Consider the following 17,171-nt stretch of genomic DNA (forward strand, 5'->3'; position numbering starts at 1 on the left):
ACTATTCTTGAAATCAATTCTGAGGTGACCGAGGTAATACTTTGTATAACTTAAGTCTTTTTTGTTTCTTTGTTGCATTGGTGAAACAGGATGTCCCTTGAAATGATTTACTACTCCCCCGTGTGGTCATGAAGGAAGTGCAGCATTGAAGGATGCATTAAGCTGGAAGCACACACAGGAACGAGAAGACCAGACACCTGCCATGCAGACATGCTAGGGCAGCATCCAGATTAGGAAGGGTTCAGCCCTGAGATTCCCTAGCTCAGCTTCACACAGTGCCCAGGCCTCTCTCTCTTGGGTCCCTCCTCAGGTTCTTTCTCCTGTGAACTAACCCGTGGAAGTGCTAAGCTATTGGATTTGATTGATAATCACTCTATGCTCCGTTCATCAGATTTGAAGTCAGAGTCCTTGCTGGGAAAGAATTCCCATGATGCTCCTTGTTCTTCAGCAACACAAGAAGGGCTCAGAGGCCTGTGTGCCTGACTGGTTTTGAGAACTACAAAAACTGGGTACCATTTATTTTTATGGAATTCAGGTCAGTAACAAATGGCTACACTATGTTGTCAAGCGCCTAGTTCCCGTCACAGATTTCTCACTTTTCAAGTCTGCTGTTTTCTACCTTTAAGACGGAACTTTTGAAGATGGTTGAGCCAGCTAAGAGATTAACAGTACTTGTTACTCTCACAGAGGACCTGGGTTCAGTTCCCAGCACCCAAGTAGCAGCTTATAATACCCAGAAGTCCATTACCAGGGGGAATCTGATATCAGCTGATCACCACAAGCACTAGATATGTACATAGTACGTACATGTGCATGTAAAACACTCATATATAAAGTAAAAGAAATAAACTAAAACAAAACAGTGTACTTTTCATACAATGGTACAGGGTGGCGATCCCAGCACCCGGGATGTGGAGGCAAAAGACATAAGGAGTTCAAAGCCATCCTTCCTGACATAACCAGTGAGGCCAGCCTGGGCTAGGTGACTACATGAGACTTTGCCTTCCCCTACAATAGTTAAGAGAGAAGAAGTACTTCTTTCTTTCAGAAGTTCCCCAAGAGGGGTTCCCCAGAGTTCCTGCGATACCAGATCACTGCATGGAGTGGTCAGAGAAAGCTTCCATTCCATCCAGCTCTAAAAGTCGATTTAGGATGTCGTCCTCAAATAGAGGATGTATCTGATATCAAACTGATAAGAAACTGTATCACACCCCACCTTAGCCAAAAAGACAAGATATGACTTTTGTCCTTCTTAAAATTAAGAAAAGTGTTGGGCAAGGTGGCACATGCCTAAAATCCTAGACTCTACTTAGAAAACTGAAGCAAAAGGATCATGAGTTCAAGGCCAGCCTGGGACATTGTCTCAATAAAGAAAATAAAAACAAGAAAAGATAGTAAAGAGTTAATAAAAATGTGTCTATGCAATACTGAATCAAAAGGCAAAAGTGGCCCTAAGGCCACTGACACATTTGGAAAAGGATCTCAAAATTACTTTCCGGATGGAGTAACAATATTATGCCAAAAGGGTCAAGTCCATTCTCCCATGCAGAAAGGAGAGCCCCTGATCACTAAAATATAGAGCATCCACACAAAACCACTTGTTGGGGAGTTAAGAACAAAGCTGGGAAGAGATGAGGAAGGAGGCTCTGAGGCTGGCTGCATCCCAGGCAATAAGTTATGCATTCCTGCAACAGCGTCCAGAGGAGATGCCATGGATGCTAATGGAGTCTAGGAAGCACTCTATGTAAGGTAATTGCTATTTAAGCTTACTGAGTAGCTAGCCCTGGAAGTGGGGTTGGTCCCCCTACTTCAGACCCCAGTGTGTTAATGTCATGAGTGCTTGAAGCCCTCATGTGTGAGGAATAGGGCCTCTCACTCTGTGACAGGGAAGAAAGACAACAGACAGCAAAATCGCTCAAGACAACACTGTGCCCTTGGAAAAGGCAGAAAGGTAAAGCACTCCTAGCAGGTGCTACCACAATTTAGCCCATAATGTGAACGTTCATACAGCAGGAAAGGGAAGAGGGAAACAGAGCCACAGCAAGCTCACCCATGGCGAGCAAGTTTGTTTGGGAACTCTAGCTGCCATAACTCCCCCGTTGATTTCTGAGAGGTGTTGTGAGCACCTGATGATGTCATCTCTCTATGCTGCTGTTCTTTTACTTGGAAGCCTCACTTGAGAGAACTGTTTTGGCTGAGACTCTTTCTGTGGGGAACTGGCATTGGGTATCTTAAAATGCTTCCCAACTGATTTCCGGCTGGATGTTTTGACTGCCCGATTTGATGATTTTCTATGTCTGTATCCATCCAACCATCCATCCATCCATCCATCCATCCATCCATCCATCCATCATCTGTTCATCATTTGCTATTTATTCTTTTACTCTGGTTTGTCTCTATACCTAAGAAATGAACTCATTTAAAAGTCAAAGTGATGGCTATCCTAGATCATTTTTTTCTCTATAACATTCCAGACAATCTTCTGTCAGTCATATATAGGCCGCCATGCCATTAACTCTGAGAAAAATGAGGACCACAATGGCTGCTTGGCATGGTCAGAACTTCAGAGAAGCGGCAGATAAAAATGGTCAAAGTCAGTTTTGGTATTTCTGACTTTTTATTGAAAAAAATGTTCTAGAACAGTTCATTTTCTAGCCAGGAACATCTTACACTTAGGAAACGGCCTTTCTATCAAGATAATCTCATGAACTATGATTAACACCTTGAGATGGTCTGTCAAAACACATCTAGGTCACAACAAAGCCTCCTGGTGGGCTGGTAGCAATTTCATCTAAAGAACAGGCTGTGAGTCCCATGGGGTTCAAGGTAGGAGAGAGGAAATACTGACCCTACCTGGGCCAGGAAATCACCCACCCACCACTTACAGCTCTTAGGGCTTCTTTACAAATGGGTGATCCTAAAAGCTAAGATAGAAGAGCCAGGCTCCTCCTGGCCATTGATGGATTATAGTGGCTCATGGGGGAATGGCACTATTAGGAGGTGTGACCTTGTTGGGGCAGGTGGGGTATTGTTGGAGGAAATGTGTCACTGGAGTAGGCATGAGGTCTCAGATGCTTGAGCCAGGCCCAGTGTGGCATCTTTCTCTTCCTGCTGCCTACTGATCCAGATGTAGAACTCTCAGCTACCTCTCCAGCACCATGTTTGCCTGCACACAACCATGCTTCCCACCATGAGGATAATGGAATCCTTTGAACTATAAGCCAGTCTCAATGAATTATTTTCCATCATAAGAGTTGCCATGGTCATGGTATCTCTTCACAGCAATAAAACCCTAACTAAGACAGAAGTTGATACCAGAAGTGTGATATTACTGTAATAGGCCTGATCATGCTTTTGTTTGGAGAAATATGGACTTGACTTTGGATTAGAAATTCAATTGAACCCTTTAAGTGGGGCTTAATTAGTCATCCTCTTAGGAGCATGGAAGACAGTGGTATGGAGGATGATTTGAACTGTGGGACCCTGCTCATGATGTTTCAGAGGAACAGAGTATTTGTGTGTGGCCTAGAGACACTTCTTGTAATATTTTGGTGAAAAATATGGTTGCTTTCTGCCCTTTTTCAAAAAAAAAATCTGTTTGAGTCTAAATTGAAGAGCTTGGGATTAATTGCTTTAGCAGAGGGAATCTCAAAACAGCCTAGTATTATCTCTGTCGCGGGGTTATTATGGCTCATCTTTATGAAGATCTATAATAAAAAAAGGAGCAAGCTAAGCAAGGAAAAATACAAGATGTATAATTCAAGGAGAAAAGAGGTACCAGGAAATGGAATAGAGCTAAATCCTGTGTTCAAGGGGAAAAACAGATGAAAGAAAACCCTGATGTTAAATAGAATAAAAGGGGTGGTGACCTCAGAGCAAGATCCCACCCAGCTAAGCTTCCAACTTGTGAAAAGGAATGTAAGAAAAGTATAGGTCCCAATGTAGTGGTTTATGCCTTTAATCCTGGCACTCTGGGGGCAGTGGCAGGTGGATTTTTGAGACCAAGGCCAACCTGATCTAAGTTTCAGGACATCTGAACTTGGGCAATAAAGGAAACCACTGAAAACATAAAACTAGTGAAGACATAATTGAACAAGGGGGCCATATTTTAACCTTAGTAAGCAGCAAAACTTGGCAGTTTGGGCCACATGGTTTTGACTTTAGAGCTAAGGATAGAAGAAAAGAGTTGTGGAATCTCCCTCCATGACTAAGGAAAGCCACTGAGGTGTGTTTCAAGGGTATCCATGCCTGAAGGCCTAGAGAGGCCATTGTGGGAAGCTGTGAAGGTGAAACCTTGATTGCCTGGAAGACCCCAACACGTTGGAGATGCCAGAGTCATGAGATACCTACTGAAGAAAGCTGCTAACAAGGAGTGGAACCAGCCCAAGAGAGAGAAGCATGTAGCAGTCAACAAAGGTGAAAAAGAGTTGGAGATCTGAGGAGCTCTTTGACATTAGACATGGAGATGACATAGACATAGAGTTTGGTATTTGCCCAGTTGGTTTTTGGTCTTGCATTGGTCTAGTATTTCCTCACTATGATTCTTTTCCTTCCTTTTGAAATGGTAATGTTTATTTTGTGTCATTGTATGTTGAAAGTATGTGATCTGCTTTTCATTTTGATTTCACAGGAGATTGCATTTGAGAGATTGCCATGAGTCTCAGAAGAGACTTTGAACTTTTATAGGGTCGAGACTAATATGGGGACTTTTAAAGTTGGACTTAATGCATTTCTGTATTTTGATATGGCTACAAGCCTATGGGGTCAGGGTGTGGAATGTGGTGGTTTAAAAGAAAATGGCCTCCGTAAGCTCATAAGGAATGGCACTCTTAGGAGGTGTTCTTGTTGGAGTATGTGTGGCATTGTTGAAGGAAGTGTGGCATTTATCTCTTCCTGCTATCTACTGACCCAGATGTAGAACTTTCAGCTCCTTTCCCCAGAGCCACGTCTGCCTGCACATCACCATGATGAAAATGGACTAAACCTCTGAACTATAAGTCAGGACCAGTTAAATGTTTTCCTTTATAGGAGTTGTCATGGTCATGGTGCCTCTTCACAGCAATAAAACCTTACTGTGGTGATCTGAATATGCTTGCCCCAAGGAGTAGCACTATTAGGAGGTGTGCCTAGTTGGAGGAAGTGTGTCACTATGGGGGTGGGCTTTGAGACCCTCCTCCTGAGGACAGTCTGATCCTGGCTTCCTTTGGATGAAGATGTAGAACTCTCAAGCTCCTCCAGCATCATGCCTGCCTAGAGCCATGCTTCCTACCATGATGATAATAGACTGAGCTTCTGAACCTGTAAGCAGTCCAAGAAGCTCTGTCCTTTATAAGAGTTGCCTTGGTCATGGGGTCTCTTCACAGCAATGGAAAAACCCTAAGACACCTACCTAAGACAGGAGTCAAGCGTTTGGGACTCATGGCCGTCTATATCCATTATTAATGGGCCATTGAAAGAGGCCTTTGATTTCAACGAGGGTGATGTTTGTATGTGCAGCACATTTAATTAATGAGCATCAATTTTGTTAAGTACTTTTTATTATTTCCAGTAAAATCCTCCCAATCATCCTTGGAGGCAGTTGAGATGAGGACACGGGTGCAGGCTGGGAGAGGTTAAAGGACTATGTGTCCCACTGTCACCCAGCTATGGGAACTGGCTTCGGATCTGATGCAAAGGCCTTTCCAAGGTCTCTGCGCCTGCTACAACCTGCCTCTGGGAGGTGCCAACAAGGAAGGTCCAGCAAGATGAATCTTTCAGTCATCGTCAGGCATGTCCTTTCAGACCAGTGCCAGGTCCAATCTCAAAGGACAGACCTCTGTGTCCGAATCAATAGCGCTTTGTGTGGCTTTCTTCAGGGGGACCTTTCTGGTGAGATCCTGAGAACTAATCCTCTGACTGTGGCTGTTGTGTGCATGTTTGGGAAGTTGCCCTTTAGTTTTGATGTAGCTCACACAGTTAGTTGAGAGGAGTCAAAGAAGAATATCAGAGCATGTAGAGTAGGGGGAAGCACAGGTTCTTCACTAGGGTGGCACTGATGAAATATAGATTCTCATAAGTGGCACATATGTTTGAGTAGCAGTGTTGGAATATCTGCCTCTGTGCTCTGTTCTTTACAACGGGTTAAAAGAAGTAGAGTTATTGGGACCTAGAGATCCCCTTCAGAAACAGGGAGGAGAAAGGTGTGATACTTACACATTGGTTTTATTTCTAGTTGTTAAAGAAAAGGGTGAGGGGAGATGACCACAGTTAACAGAGATGGGCTGAGTGTTCCTATTTCCTCAAACACGAATACACAGACAGCCATTCTTACATTTCAGGCAACATAAGGAATCGAGCCGACAAAGCAGGGAACTGCAGATAGATCTCCTAGCTTTAAGTTAGTTCATAGTAGGACTGCACAGCACTCAGAGCATACAGCCTAACAAAGTCAGGGGTCCTTAAACGGTACACAGAGGACCACAAAGGGCAAGGTTTTTCTTGGGCTAGTTGTGTGCCAGGGGGAAGAATTCCCTCTGGATGTACACTTTGCCCCTTTAATATTTGGGGGTGGGTTGGCGGGGAGTGTGGGGGTCTTGATGCTTATATGTGAGTGTCGTACATGCTGTGTGTGTATGTGTGTGTATGCCTGGTGTGTCTGCATATGTTTCTGTGCAGACACGTGTGCACATGTATGCTTTTATCTGTAGAAGCTAGGGGTTGATGTCAGATGCCTTCCTCACTGAGACAGGATTTCTCAATGAACCCACAGTTCACTGAGTAGGCCTAGCTAGCTGGCCAGCTTGTCCCAGGGAACTCAGGTCTCAAACTCTCAAGTACTGGGATTGTAGGCAGCCTGCCACACCCACCAGGATTCATGAACTCTGGTCCTGTAGCTCATGAGGCAAGCATTTCACCCACTGGACCACTTAGTCATCTTCTATCAAGCATTTGCTTTTTTAAAATATATATTCTTACATCCAATTCCACTGCCATAAATACACACACACACACACACACACTAAGCAGATGAAAGAGAGCCTCTTGTCTCCCATGTACTTACAGGAGTAGCATTGGCCAGAGCAGCCCAAAGCATAAGCAGTCCATAATTTGGGCTGTGTTGACGTGTTTCCATCTCCACAGATTCCAATATGGCCTGAAAGAGGGTCTGTGAGAGAAATGACCATTGTTAGACCACGGCTGTGTAACAAAGACTGATGTCGACAAACAAGAAATCATTCTATTATTTTTCCTCTGAGGGTGTTCTCTACATTTGTCAGTGTGTGTGTGTGTGTGCAAGCGCATGTGCACAGGGAGGTCAGAGGTCAACACTGAGTGTCTTTCCTCCATCATGTTCCACGTTTATTTTTCAGACAGAGTCTCTCGCTGAACCTGAAGCTCTTTAGTCCTGCTACTCTGGCTGACTAATGAGCGTTAGGAATCCACCAACCTCTGCCCAGTGCTATGGCTACTGGCAGGTGTCTCTACACACAGATTTTATTTTTTTATGTGCATTCTGGGGATCCCAAATTCAGGTTCTCTGGCTTGATCCTTAAGCACTTTGCCTAGACTGAGCCATGACCCTGGAATCATTCAGTTGTCTTCAAGTCCAGGAGATACTGTGTCTACATTCTAAGGCGCATGTACACTGGGTGGTATCACGGGAATGGGGAACATGATCTCCGGTGGAGCTTAGCTGTATTTCTGCCTTTGGCTTCACTATTAAGGAAATTAATGATAGTGTATAAATCACCTCACTATTACACTGACTGGATTTCCTCATCCGTAAGACAACCATGATATGGTTCTTACATCCTAAAAATTGACAATAAATGAGCTAGCACAGTTGTCAATAAAATACTTGAAAGAAAATTCACTTTCTCTGTAGCTGATGGTGTCCTTGAGCTCCTGATTCTCCTGCCTCTTGCTCCTTAGGGCTGAGATTACAGGAGTGTAGCACCATGCCTGGTTCATTCAGGATGAACCTGGGGCTTTCAGCATGCTAGGCCAGAATTGTCCTAACTGAGCTACAACCTTAGCCCCAACATGGTTCCCCTATCCCCCGGGATCAACTGGTTAGTTGTGAAGTTTGTATCTTCAAAAATACCATGTTTGGGTTTTGAGACAAGGTCTCCCTAGGTAGCCCTGATTGACCTGGAATTCACTATGTAGTCAAGGTTGGCCTTGAACCCACAGAGATCTACCTGCTTCTGCCTTCCAAAGGCCAGGATTAAGGACATGTGCCACCATACCCAGCTGTTACTATGGTGGTGGTGGTGGTGATGATGATGATGATGATGATGATGACAATGATGATATAATGGTAGAGATTGAAACTGGGTCTTCCTGCACACTAGACAAGCACTCCACTAGAAGAACTAGACTCAAGCCAAATGTTACCCTTTTAGAACAAGCCAATCTCCACTCGTAGAGAAATTAAGTAGTCAGTCCTGGTGGTGCAGGGTTATAACCAAGAGACTTGCAAGGGCAGAGCAGGAGAATCTCAAGTTCAAAGTCTGTCTGGGCTACAATGTGTGTTCAAGTGAAACTTAGAGAACTTCTTTCTCAAACTAAAAAGCGAAAAGGAGAACTAGGGAATAATCCCGGGAACAGAGGACATGCCTAGCATTTGTGAGGACCTAGGTTCAACCTCCTGGAAAAACAAACTGACAGATACATTTTAACTTAAATGGAACCAACTCAGAGCAGAGCAGAGCCCACCTAGGCTGGTTGTTCCCGGGCGGCTGCAGAAATCCTATGACCTGACTTTATTCCAAGGTTTCTCTAATTTGATTTTGCCCACAGTAGCTTCTCCACCAGAGGGCAGAAACTTGGGCACAGGATGTGCTTTTAATCTTTACTTACTCAGTACAGGTGACAGGAAACAACACAGGAGCTCTGGCCTGTCCCCTGCTTGCCCGGGAACAGTACAGTTTTAAGGTCTCTACAAATGTTTAGCTCATTTGTCTGTCAGCCATGGCTCTGAGAAGCAGCGACTTTTGCTCACATTCAGTATTCACGAGAGGAAACCGGCAGTAAAGTCAGTGTGGAAGGAATGAACGCACAGGCAGGATCAAAATGGAGCTGTCTCTGTCACCTGCTGTTAATGAAGTCACAAGTGTTCCAGATTGGTTAGCTCCATCAGTCCATCTTCTTGGCATTAAAGTTGTTATAAAAAACAAGAAATGGCTTTGTGAGATAGACACACAGCAGCTGACCTCTGAATATTAATTAGCTGGTGTGTCGTTAACGAGCCCATAATGATGGAAGAGCAGAACTGATCATTTTAGTTATGGATTTCATTTTCTGCTACTCTCTATCACGCCTAGCTATTTCAAGCATCTGTGCCTTGACTATGTTAATTCCTATAGGAGGACCCAGCCCACTGAGAAGGAAGCAATGCAGGTGATAGACTCCAGCCTTCAGCAAGCGCACTTCTTCAATGGCTCCTGTCTCCAGTGTCCTGCCTTGAGTTCTTGCCCTGACTTCCCTCAATGATAGATTATGACCTGGAAGTATAAGAGGAAATAAAAGCTTTCCTCTCCTAAGTTCCTTTGGTCATGATGTTTATCACAGCGACAGAAAGGATACATAGACAAGGAAAAAGATATTTGTGTTGGTTTCATTTTCTGTAGCTGGGATTTAAAAAAAAAAAAAACAGACAAAGCATTTTAGGAAAGAAAAGATTTTAGCTTACAATTCCAGGTTGTGTGGTCCAACTTTAAACAGCTAGTCGCATCCGTAGCCAAGACTAAAGCATAAAGTATATGGCCTAGTGCTCAGCAGGCTCTCTCCACTATAACACAATTCGGGATCCTCTGCCTAGGGAATGGTGCTACCCACAGTGTACTTAAGACAATCCCTGGGAGTCATATCCACCATACAATCCCTCATTCCTTAAGGCACTCTTTCCAGGTGATTCAAGACTATGTTAGTTTGAAAATTAAAAGTGACTATCAAAAACAGAAATCATGCCGGGCGGTGGTGGCGCACGCCTTTAATCCCAGCACTTGGGAGGCAGAGGCAGGCGGATTTCTGAGTTCGAGGCCAGCCTGGTCTACAGAGTGAGTTCCAGGACAGCCAGAGATACACAGAGAAACCCTGTCTCGAAAAAACTAAAAAAAAAAAAAAAAAAACAGAAATCATCATTTACACATTTCTTTTTCCTGAGGCCGTCTTCCTCTCTAGAGTTAAGAAGCATTGTTAGTGACACTTAATATATAATTAAGATAAGACGCTTTCTGCATCTTTTTTAAATGCTGAACTATTTGATATGTCATGTCGATTTGCTTTGGGATGTTTGTTTTTCAGTACTAGAGATTGGAAACAGAGCCTCAGCATGCTGGGAAATCACTCTATTGTTGAGCATACCCATAGCCACCTCTTTGTATTTTAAGACTGTGATGGTTTGTATATGTTTGGCCCAGGGAGTGGCACTATTAGGACGTGTGGTCCTGTTGGAGTAGGTGTGGCCTTGTTGGAGTAGGTGTGTCACTGTGGGTGTGGGCTTAAGACCCTCATCCTAGCTGCCAGGAAGTCAGTCTTCCACTAGTAGCCTTCAGATGAAGATGTAGAACTCTCAGCTCTGCCTGCACCATGCCTGCCCAGATGCTGCCATGCTCCTACCTTGATGATAATGGACTGAACCTCCAACCTGTAAGCTAGCCCAATTAAATATTGTCCTTTTTAAGACTTGTCTTGGTCACAGTGTCTGTTCACAGAAGTATAACTCTAAGACAGAGACAGTCTCTCACTAGATTGTCCAGGCAAGCCTTGAACCTGCCATCCTCCTGCCCCAGCCTTCTGAATAGCTGGGATTAAAGATCTTCAGGCCTGGTTTTTAAATGACTATGTATTCTCTGCATGTTTATTTACAGGTGTGCAGGTGCATATATAGGTATGGGTTTGCACACACAAGTGTGTGGATATATGTCGATGTCAGAAGATAGCGGCACTCATCAGGAGCCATCTCCCACCCTTTTAAAAAAAAATATGGAGTCTTGCATTGGCCTGCAGATAGAAGATTAGGCTAGTCTGTATGACCAGTGAGCTCCAGGGAACTTTCTATTTCCACCAGTGCTGGATTTTTAAGTACTGGAATCCATGCCCAGTTTTATTACATAGGTTCTGGGGATAGCACTCTGGTCCTCATTTTGACAAGGGACATACATAAACATAATAAAGACGGTTCGCAGCAAGCCTATAGCCAACATCAAATTACATAGAGAGAAACTCAAATCAGTTCTATTAAACCCAGGGACAAGACAAGCTGCCCACTCTCTCCATATTTATTCAACATAGTACTTGAAGTTCTAGCTAAAGCAATAAGACAACTAAAGGAGATCAAGGGGATACAAACTGGAAAGGAAGAAGTCAAAGTATTGCTATTTGCAAATGATATGATAGTATACACAAGTGACCCCAAAAATTCTACCAGAGAACTCTTATAGCTGGGTATGAGATTAATTAAAAATAATCAGTAGCCTTCTTATATATAAACTATGAATAGTCTAAGAAAGAAATCATGGAAACAACATCCTTCATAATAGCCACAAATAATATAAAATAGCTCCCTGTAACTCAAACGAAGCAAGTGAAAGATCTGTGTGACAGGAATTTCAAGTCTCTGAAGAAAGAAATTGGAGAAGACCTCAGAAGATGGAGAGATGAGGGTTTTTTAATATTATTTATTTATTATTATTTATATGAGTACACTGTAGCTATCATCAGACACACACCAGAATCCATCAGATCCCATTACAGATGGTTGTGAGCCACCATGTGGTTGCTGGGAATTGAACTCAGGACCTCTGGAAGAACAGTCAGTGTTCTTAACCACTGAGCCATCTCTCCAGCCCGAGAGATGAGTTTTTAAATGGTGACTGAAAATAAGCTCTCATCTCCTCCTTACTGTGTCCAAAGCCCTTTACAAAAATTAACCAATTTAATCCCCATAATGCTCTACAGGGCAGATTAGAAAAGTAAGGTCTAGATGTTAGGTCCTGTGTGTAACATCACATATCTGATGACTGAATCAGAAACCTAGCAACCCAGGCCAAATGGAAGCCAGGCTCTGAGAGCAAAGGGCCCAGCAATCAGATCTGATTTAAAAAAACAAAAACAAAAAACAAACAAAAAACAAACAAACAAACCAAAAAAAAAAAAAAACAGTTCCAAGAAGTGATTCTAGCCACAGTCAGGGGTTAAAAACCTCATCATAGCAAGCGTCAGGGTTGCCTGGAAAGCTGGGGACCCCGGCCACAGGGCTCCTGCAGTGTGAGCATGGTCCCCAAGTAATGCAGGTAGACTGTCAATCACACTGGAAGACTCATGGCTCCTGAATAAACCCCAGGGACCGTTCCTCCTGCCTCATGCTTTAAGTCACTCACAGGGGACCAGCTCCTTGCATTCAGAGAGAAGCGACTTGTAGAAGTGGAGTCAGGAACAGAGTCTGTTTTACAGAGTTTCATTATCCTTCCCTGGTTTGCTCACACCTGTGTCTCACTATCCACACAGATGTTGACAGAAGTATAGAAGCTGTCTTTTTTTTTTTTGATATTTTCTTTATTTACATTTCAAATGTTATTTTCTTTCCCGGTTTCCCTCTGGAAACCTCATAACCCATCCCCCCACCCCCTGCTTCTATGAGGGTGTTCTCCCACCCGCCCACTCACTCCTGTCTCCCTTTCCCTCCACTGAGGCATCGAGCCTTCACAGGACCAAGAGCCTCTCCTCCCACGGATGCCCGACAACAGCATCCTTTGCTACGCATGCGGCTGGAGCCATGGGTTAGTGAGGGTTTTATTGCTGCAAAGAGACAACATGACCGCGGCAGCTCTTATAAAGGAAAGCTTCAAAGGGCAGCTGGCTTACAACTTCAGAGGTTTGGTTCATTATCATCATGGCAGAAAGCAGGGCAGCATGCAGGCAGACATGGTGCTGGAGAAGGAGCTGAGAGTTCTACACCGTTCTACATCTTGATCTACAGGCAGCAGGAGACTGCTACACTAGGCCTGGCTTGAGCTTAGGAGACCTCAAAGCCTGCCTTCAAGGTGCTGAACTTCCTCCAACAAGGCCACACCTACTCCGACAAGGCCACACCTACTCTGACAAGGCCACACCTACTCCGACAAGGCCACACCTACTCCGACAAGGCCACACCTACTCCGACAAGGCCACACCTCCTAGTATTGCTACTTCTTGTGGGCCAAGCATCCACACACATTGAGTCTCTTGGGGGAGCCAAATCTATTCAAAGCACCACAGGGACCCACTGTTTTTATTCCAGTAGACTTCACTAATGCTCAAGCATGCCAAGCTTGGTGGCCTATCCCTACAGTCCCAGTACTCAGGAGGCTGAGGAAGGAGGAGCAGGAATTTATGGGTTATAGCTTAGCTACATGGTCACCATAGTGATATACCCTGTCTGAAAAATAAAATGAAACCAAGCAACAATTAAAAAAAAAATCAATATAAAGTTGTTCAAACCAAAGTCTCATATCATTGGACGGAAGCTAAGTTGCTATGTGACCTTCTTAGTGATGAGGAAAGGAGTGAGAGGTGGACGTTGTTCAAACAGGCCAAGAGTAACGATAGAGAAGCTGCATCCATTGTGCTCCATACCTCCTTGGGTAACCAGAATAATCCAGTTTTAACCAGTCAGTTAGTGCTCTGTTGCTCTGTCCTCAGTCTTAAAAGTTGTTTGTCTCTGAATTTCATGTTTCTCTAGCTCTGTTCTACAAAACCAACCTGTTCTGCTCAGCCTAGGAGAATATTTCATCTGTGTATGGAATAAGGGAGTTGTCTAACTGGAGAACTACACTGTAAAGCAATCAAGACTGTTAAATTGTAATTGTGCCCTTTGACACAGCCTACTGTGAGAATAAATTTTATAATTCCCAAGTTTTATTTTGTTGCTGCTGTTGTTTGTAGCATCTGCTTTGTTATCCTATGGAATAGAATACCTTCGTGTTGTGGGGTAATAACAATAAAGTAGTGTATGTAAGCATGTCCAGTGTATCACTTGAGCATATCCAATCCCACACACTTCCTAGGAACAATGGTTTTGTAATAATCACTGTTTATTCCTATGCTTACCATATATATCTCAGTGAAGGAAGAGGACACTTACTTCAGAATGCTCTGAAGATTCATGTGCTTTTATGTCTTCAATATTTTTCTCAAACAGTGCTAGGAGCCATCTTTTGGATTTTGACCACTTTCTGCATAAGAAAAACAAATCATATTAGCAGTGACTTGCAAGGGTGTTTAGGGTGATGGACAAGAATATAAAGGGACAGAAGGTCTCTGAGAGTAGGACACTTTCCTCAGATTTCTTCTTGGCCTCCAGTTAGAATTTCCGAAGAGGCTCAGTCCTGAATTATAAGACCATGGGTAAAACTGAGGGTCAAGACAATGCATTTCGCTGGCTTTTTAAGTAGCTACTAAGATTCTTAGTGGACTCCCATTAAAGGAGAAAATAGTTAGCAATTGCTTGGTTCATATTCAATGTGCCTGTTCCAGGAAAGAGAGGGTGAAGGTCCAACACAGAGGCCAGATGTCGACTATGCTGAGCCAAGTCCATGAGTGACCGTCATTTTATTCCTTTCTGGGTATTACCATCACCACTGCAGGTGATCTGGGTCCTCTGCAAAATCAAACGCTGAAAATCTCAACACCCAGGTGATTGTATCAGGGAACAGGATGTTGAGCATAGTTATTTCCTGATAGGATGAACCCCTTATCAATGGAATTAGTGCTTTTATAAAACACTGGAAAACACTTGATTGCCTCTGCCACCCAGAAGGCACAGTCAGAAGCTGACAGTCTGCTACCAGAAAACAAACAAACAAACAAACAAACAAAAACTCCCCAGAAACCACCCTGCTGGTACCCTCATCTTGGACATCACAGCCTCCATAAACATGTAAAATAAATTTTTATTGTTTATAAGCTACTCGTCCATGTCACCTTTGACTATCTAAATAGGATAAAACATAGAGCGATTACCAAATACTTTTTATTTGTTTTTTGTTTTTTCGAGACAGGGTTTCTCTGTATAGCCCTGGCTGTCCTGGAACTCACTCTGTAGACCAGGCTGGCCTCGAACTCAGAAATCCACCTGCCTCTGCCTCCCAAGTGCTGGGATTAACGGTGTGCACCACCACCACCCGCCAAATACTTTTTAAAATGCAGTTATTTTTCACAGTATGTTACAAATGTTTATGTGAGCCAATGGTACCAAATGCATTTGATCACGTCTACTATGACCTTACAGAGGAGGGGGCTGATTCAGCATGATTCAGACAGAATCAAGTCAATAATGGTACACACTGTACAGTGGAATGGCCTCAGATGCGTTTCTCATGCCATCTTCTCTCTGTCTCTTTCTCTCTGTGTGTCTCTCTGTGTCTCTGTCTCTGTCACACACACACACACACACATACACATACACACACACACACACACACACACACACACACACAGTGTTTTTCAGAAAGGAAGGGAGAGGGAATACAGAAAGAGAGGCAGGAAGGAGGAAAAAAAAGAATAGAGTGAGATAAAAAAAGTCTATCTCTTCTTGTTCCTCCACTTCACACACACACACACAAATAAGCAGGCTATAGAGTCTGGTGAGACAGTACACTCCTGCAAAGCCAGCACACTGTAAGCTGGGCCTATGAATTCCAGGGCCAGCTTAGGCTATGTAGTGAGAACACTGCACGCCCTCCCACGACCACTACAAAAAAGAAGTCACAGAAACAGCTTCTTTCCATCTCAGCTGATGTTACTCTACTTAAGAGAAAGAAATATGACTGGGACTAGGAATCAGTGGATAAAGCTCTTACCACACACTATTAAGGACCAGAGGAATTTGAGTCTCCAGAACTGAATCTGGATGCTGTGGTAGCATTCACGTGTAATCCCTGCATTCCTGCAGAGAGATGGGAGGTGAACACGACAGAATCCCTAGAAACTTGGCCAACTAACCTGAATTATACTGAGATGTTTAGACCCTGTCTAAAACAAGCTGGGAGGCAAGCACCGAAACCCAACATCCCCACCCACCCGCCGACCTTCATCCTTCACACATGCACACTGCAAGTGCAGTATATCCCCCCCTGCATATATCATACATACATTATACTTACATGAACGTAAAAAAAAAGGTAGAAGATAAATAAGAGAAAACGAAAGCTAGAAAGGTAGCTCAGAAAGTAAAAGGCTTGTTGTGTAAACTTAAGGACGTGGGTTCAAATCACCAGCATGACATAAAAGCCAGCACGGTAGCATGTGTTTGTAATCCCCATGCAGAGATGGAGAATGTTGCAGGGTTCACTGACCAGCCAGTCCAGCTAAAATGGTGAGTGACCCTGTCTCAAAAAACTACGGTCAAGGATGACAGAGCAGGACAGATGATATCCTCCTCTAGCCTCCACACTCATGCTCAAAGGCGAGCACGCCTGTGCACACACATAGCAGAGACAGAAATAACAATGTAAATATGTTGCTGAAAACAACCAATCACAGAACGGCACCCTACCTCAGAAGCCATTCTGGCAGCTGGGAGCCGTACTCAAAGCCCTCGTCGTAGGCTATAAAATGCTGGTAGAATTCCTTGATTTTCCTCTTGTCTGTGAGAAACAACCCTTTCATAAAGAGAGTATTGATTGTGGCTGGATAAAGGAGATACCTGAAAAGACAGAAACACTCGGGAAGTCAACCTAGCTGCCGATAGGAAACGCGCTAGGATTGGTGGTTCTCAACTTGTGGGTCACGACCCCTTGGGGGGGTTCAAATATCCTATTTATATTACAATTCATAACAGTAGAAAAGTTACAGTTATGATGTAGCGACAAGGTGACAATTGAGCAGGGAGTCATGTGCCATGGGATACAACTTTGGGGAAAAGGGCTTCTCAGATTTTAACATTTGCTGGTGGATGTTCAGCCGTGCTTCAAGGATAACTAAAACTTAACAATATTTATCTAAAGAGTTAAAAATCCTTTCTTTTTTAAAAAAACCTGCTTTTAATTAAGTGTGTGTTTCTCTGGATTTCAAAATTTTTACCTAGTGGATTAATCTACTCTAACTAGGCCACTATGAAACCAAAAAAAAAAAATACCACCACCAACAACAACAAAAACCCAACCAAAACAAACAAAAAGTCAACTTATTTGGATTCTAATTAGTGG

General features: G+C 43.5%; 1 protein-coding gene across 1 annotated transcript in view; it reads right to left on the reverse strand.

Moving 5' to 3' along the window:
• The window catches only part of LOC114620488 (24-hydroxycholesterol 7-alpha-hydroxylase), an 81,895-nt gene that overhangs the window by 50,746 nt on the left and 13,978 nt on the right, over window positions 1-17,171 (reverse strand). The window contains exons 4-6 of the mRNA XM_028766575.1: window positions 16,520-16,669; window positions 14,108-14,198; window positions 7,040-7,144 (exon numbers count right to left, since the gene is read on the reverse strand). Of these exons, the coding sequence (XP_028622408.1) occupies window positions 7,040-7,144; window positions 14,108-14,198; window positions 16,520-16,669 (346 nt within the window). The remainder of the gene's footprint in view (window positions 1-7,039; window positions 7,145-14,107; window positions 14,199-16,519; window positions 16,670-17,171) is intronic.

The sequence above is a fragment of the Grammomys surdaster genome, unplaced genomic scaffold, assembly GCF_004785775.1.
Source record: "Grammomys surdaster isolate TR1022 unplaced genomic scaffold, NIH_TR_1.0 169, whole genome shotgun sequence".
Taxonomy (NCBI): Eukaryota; Metazoa; Chordata; class Mammalia; order Rodentia; family Muridae; genus Grammomys; species Grammomys surdaster.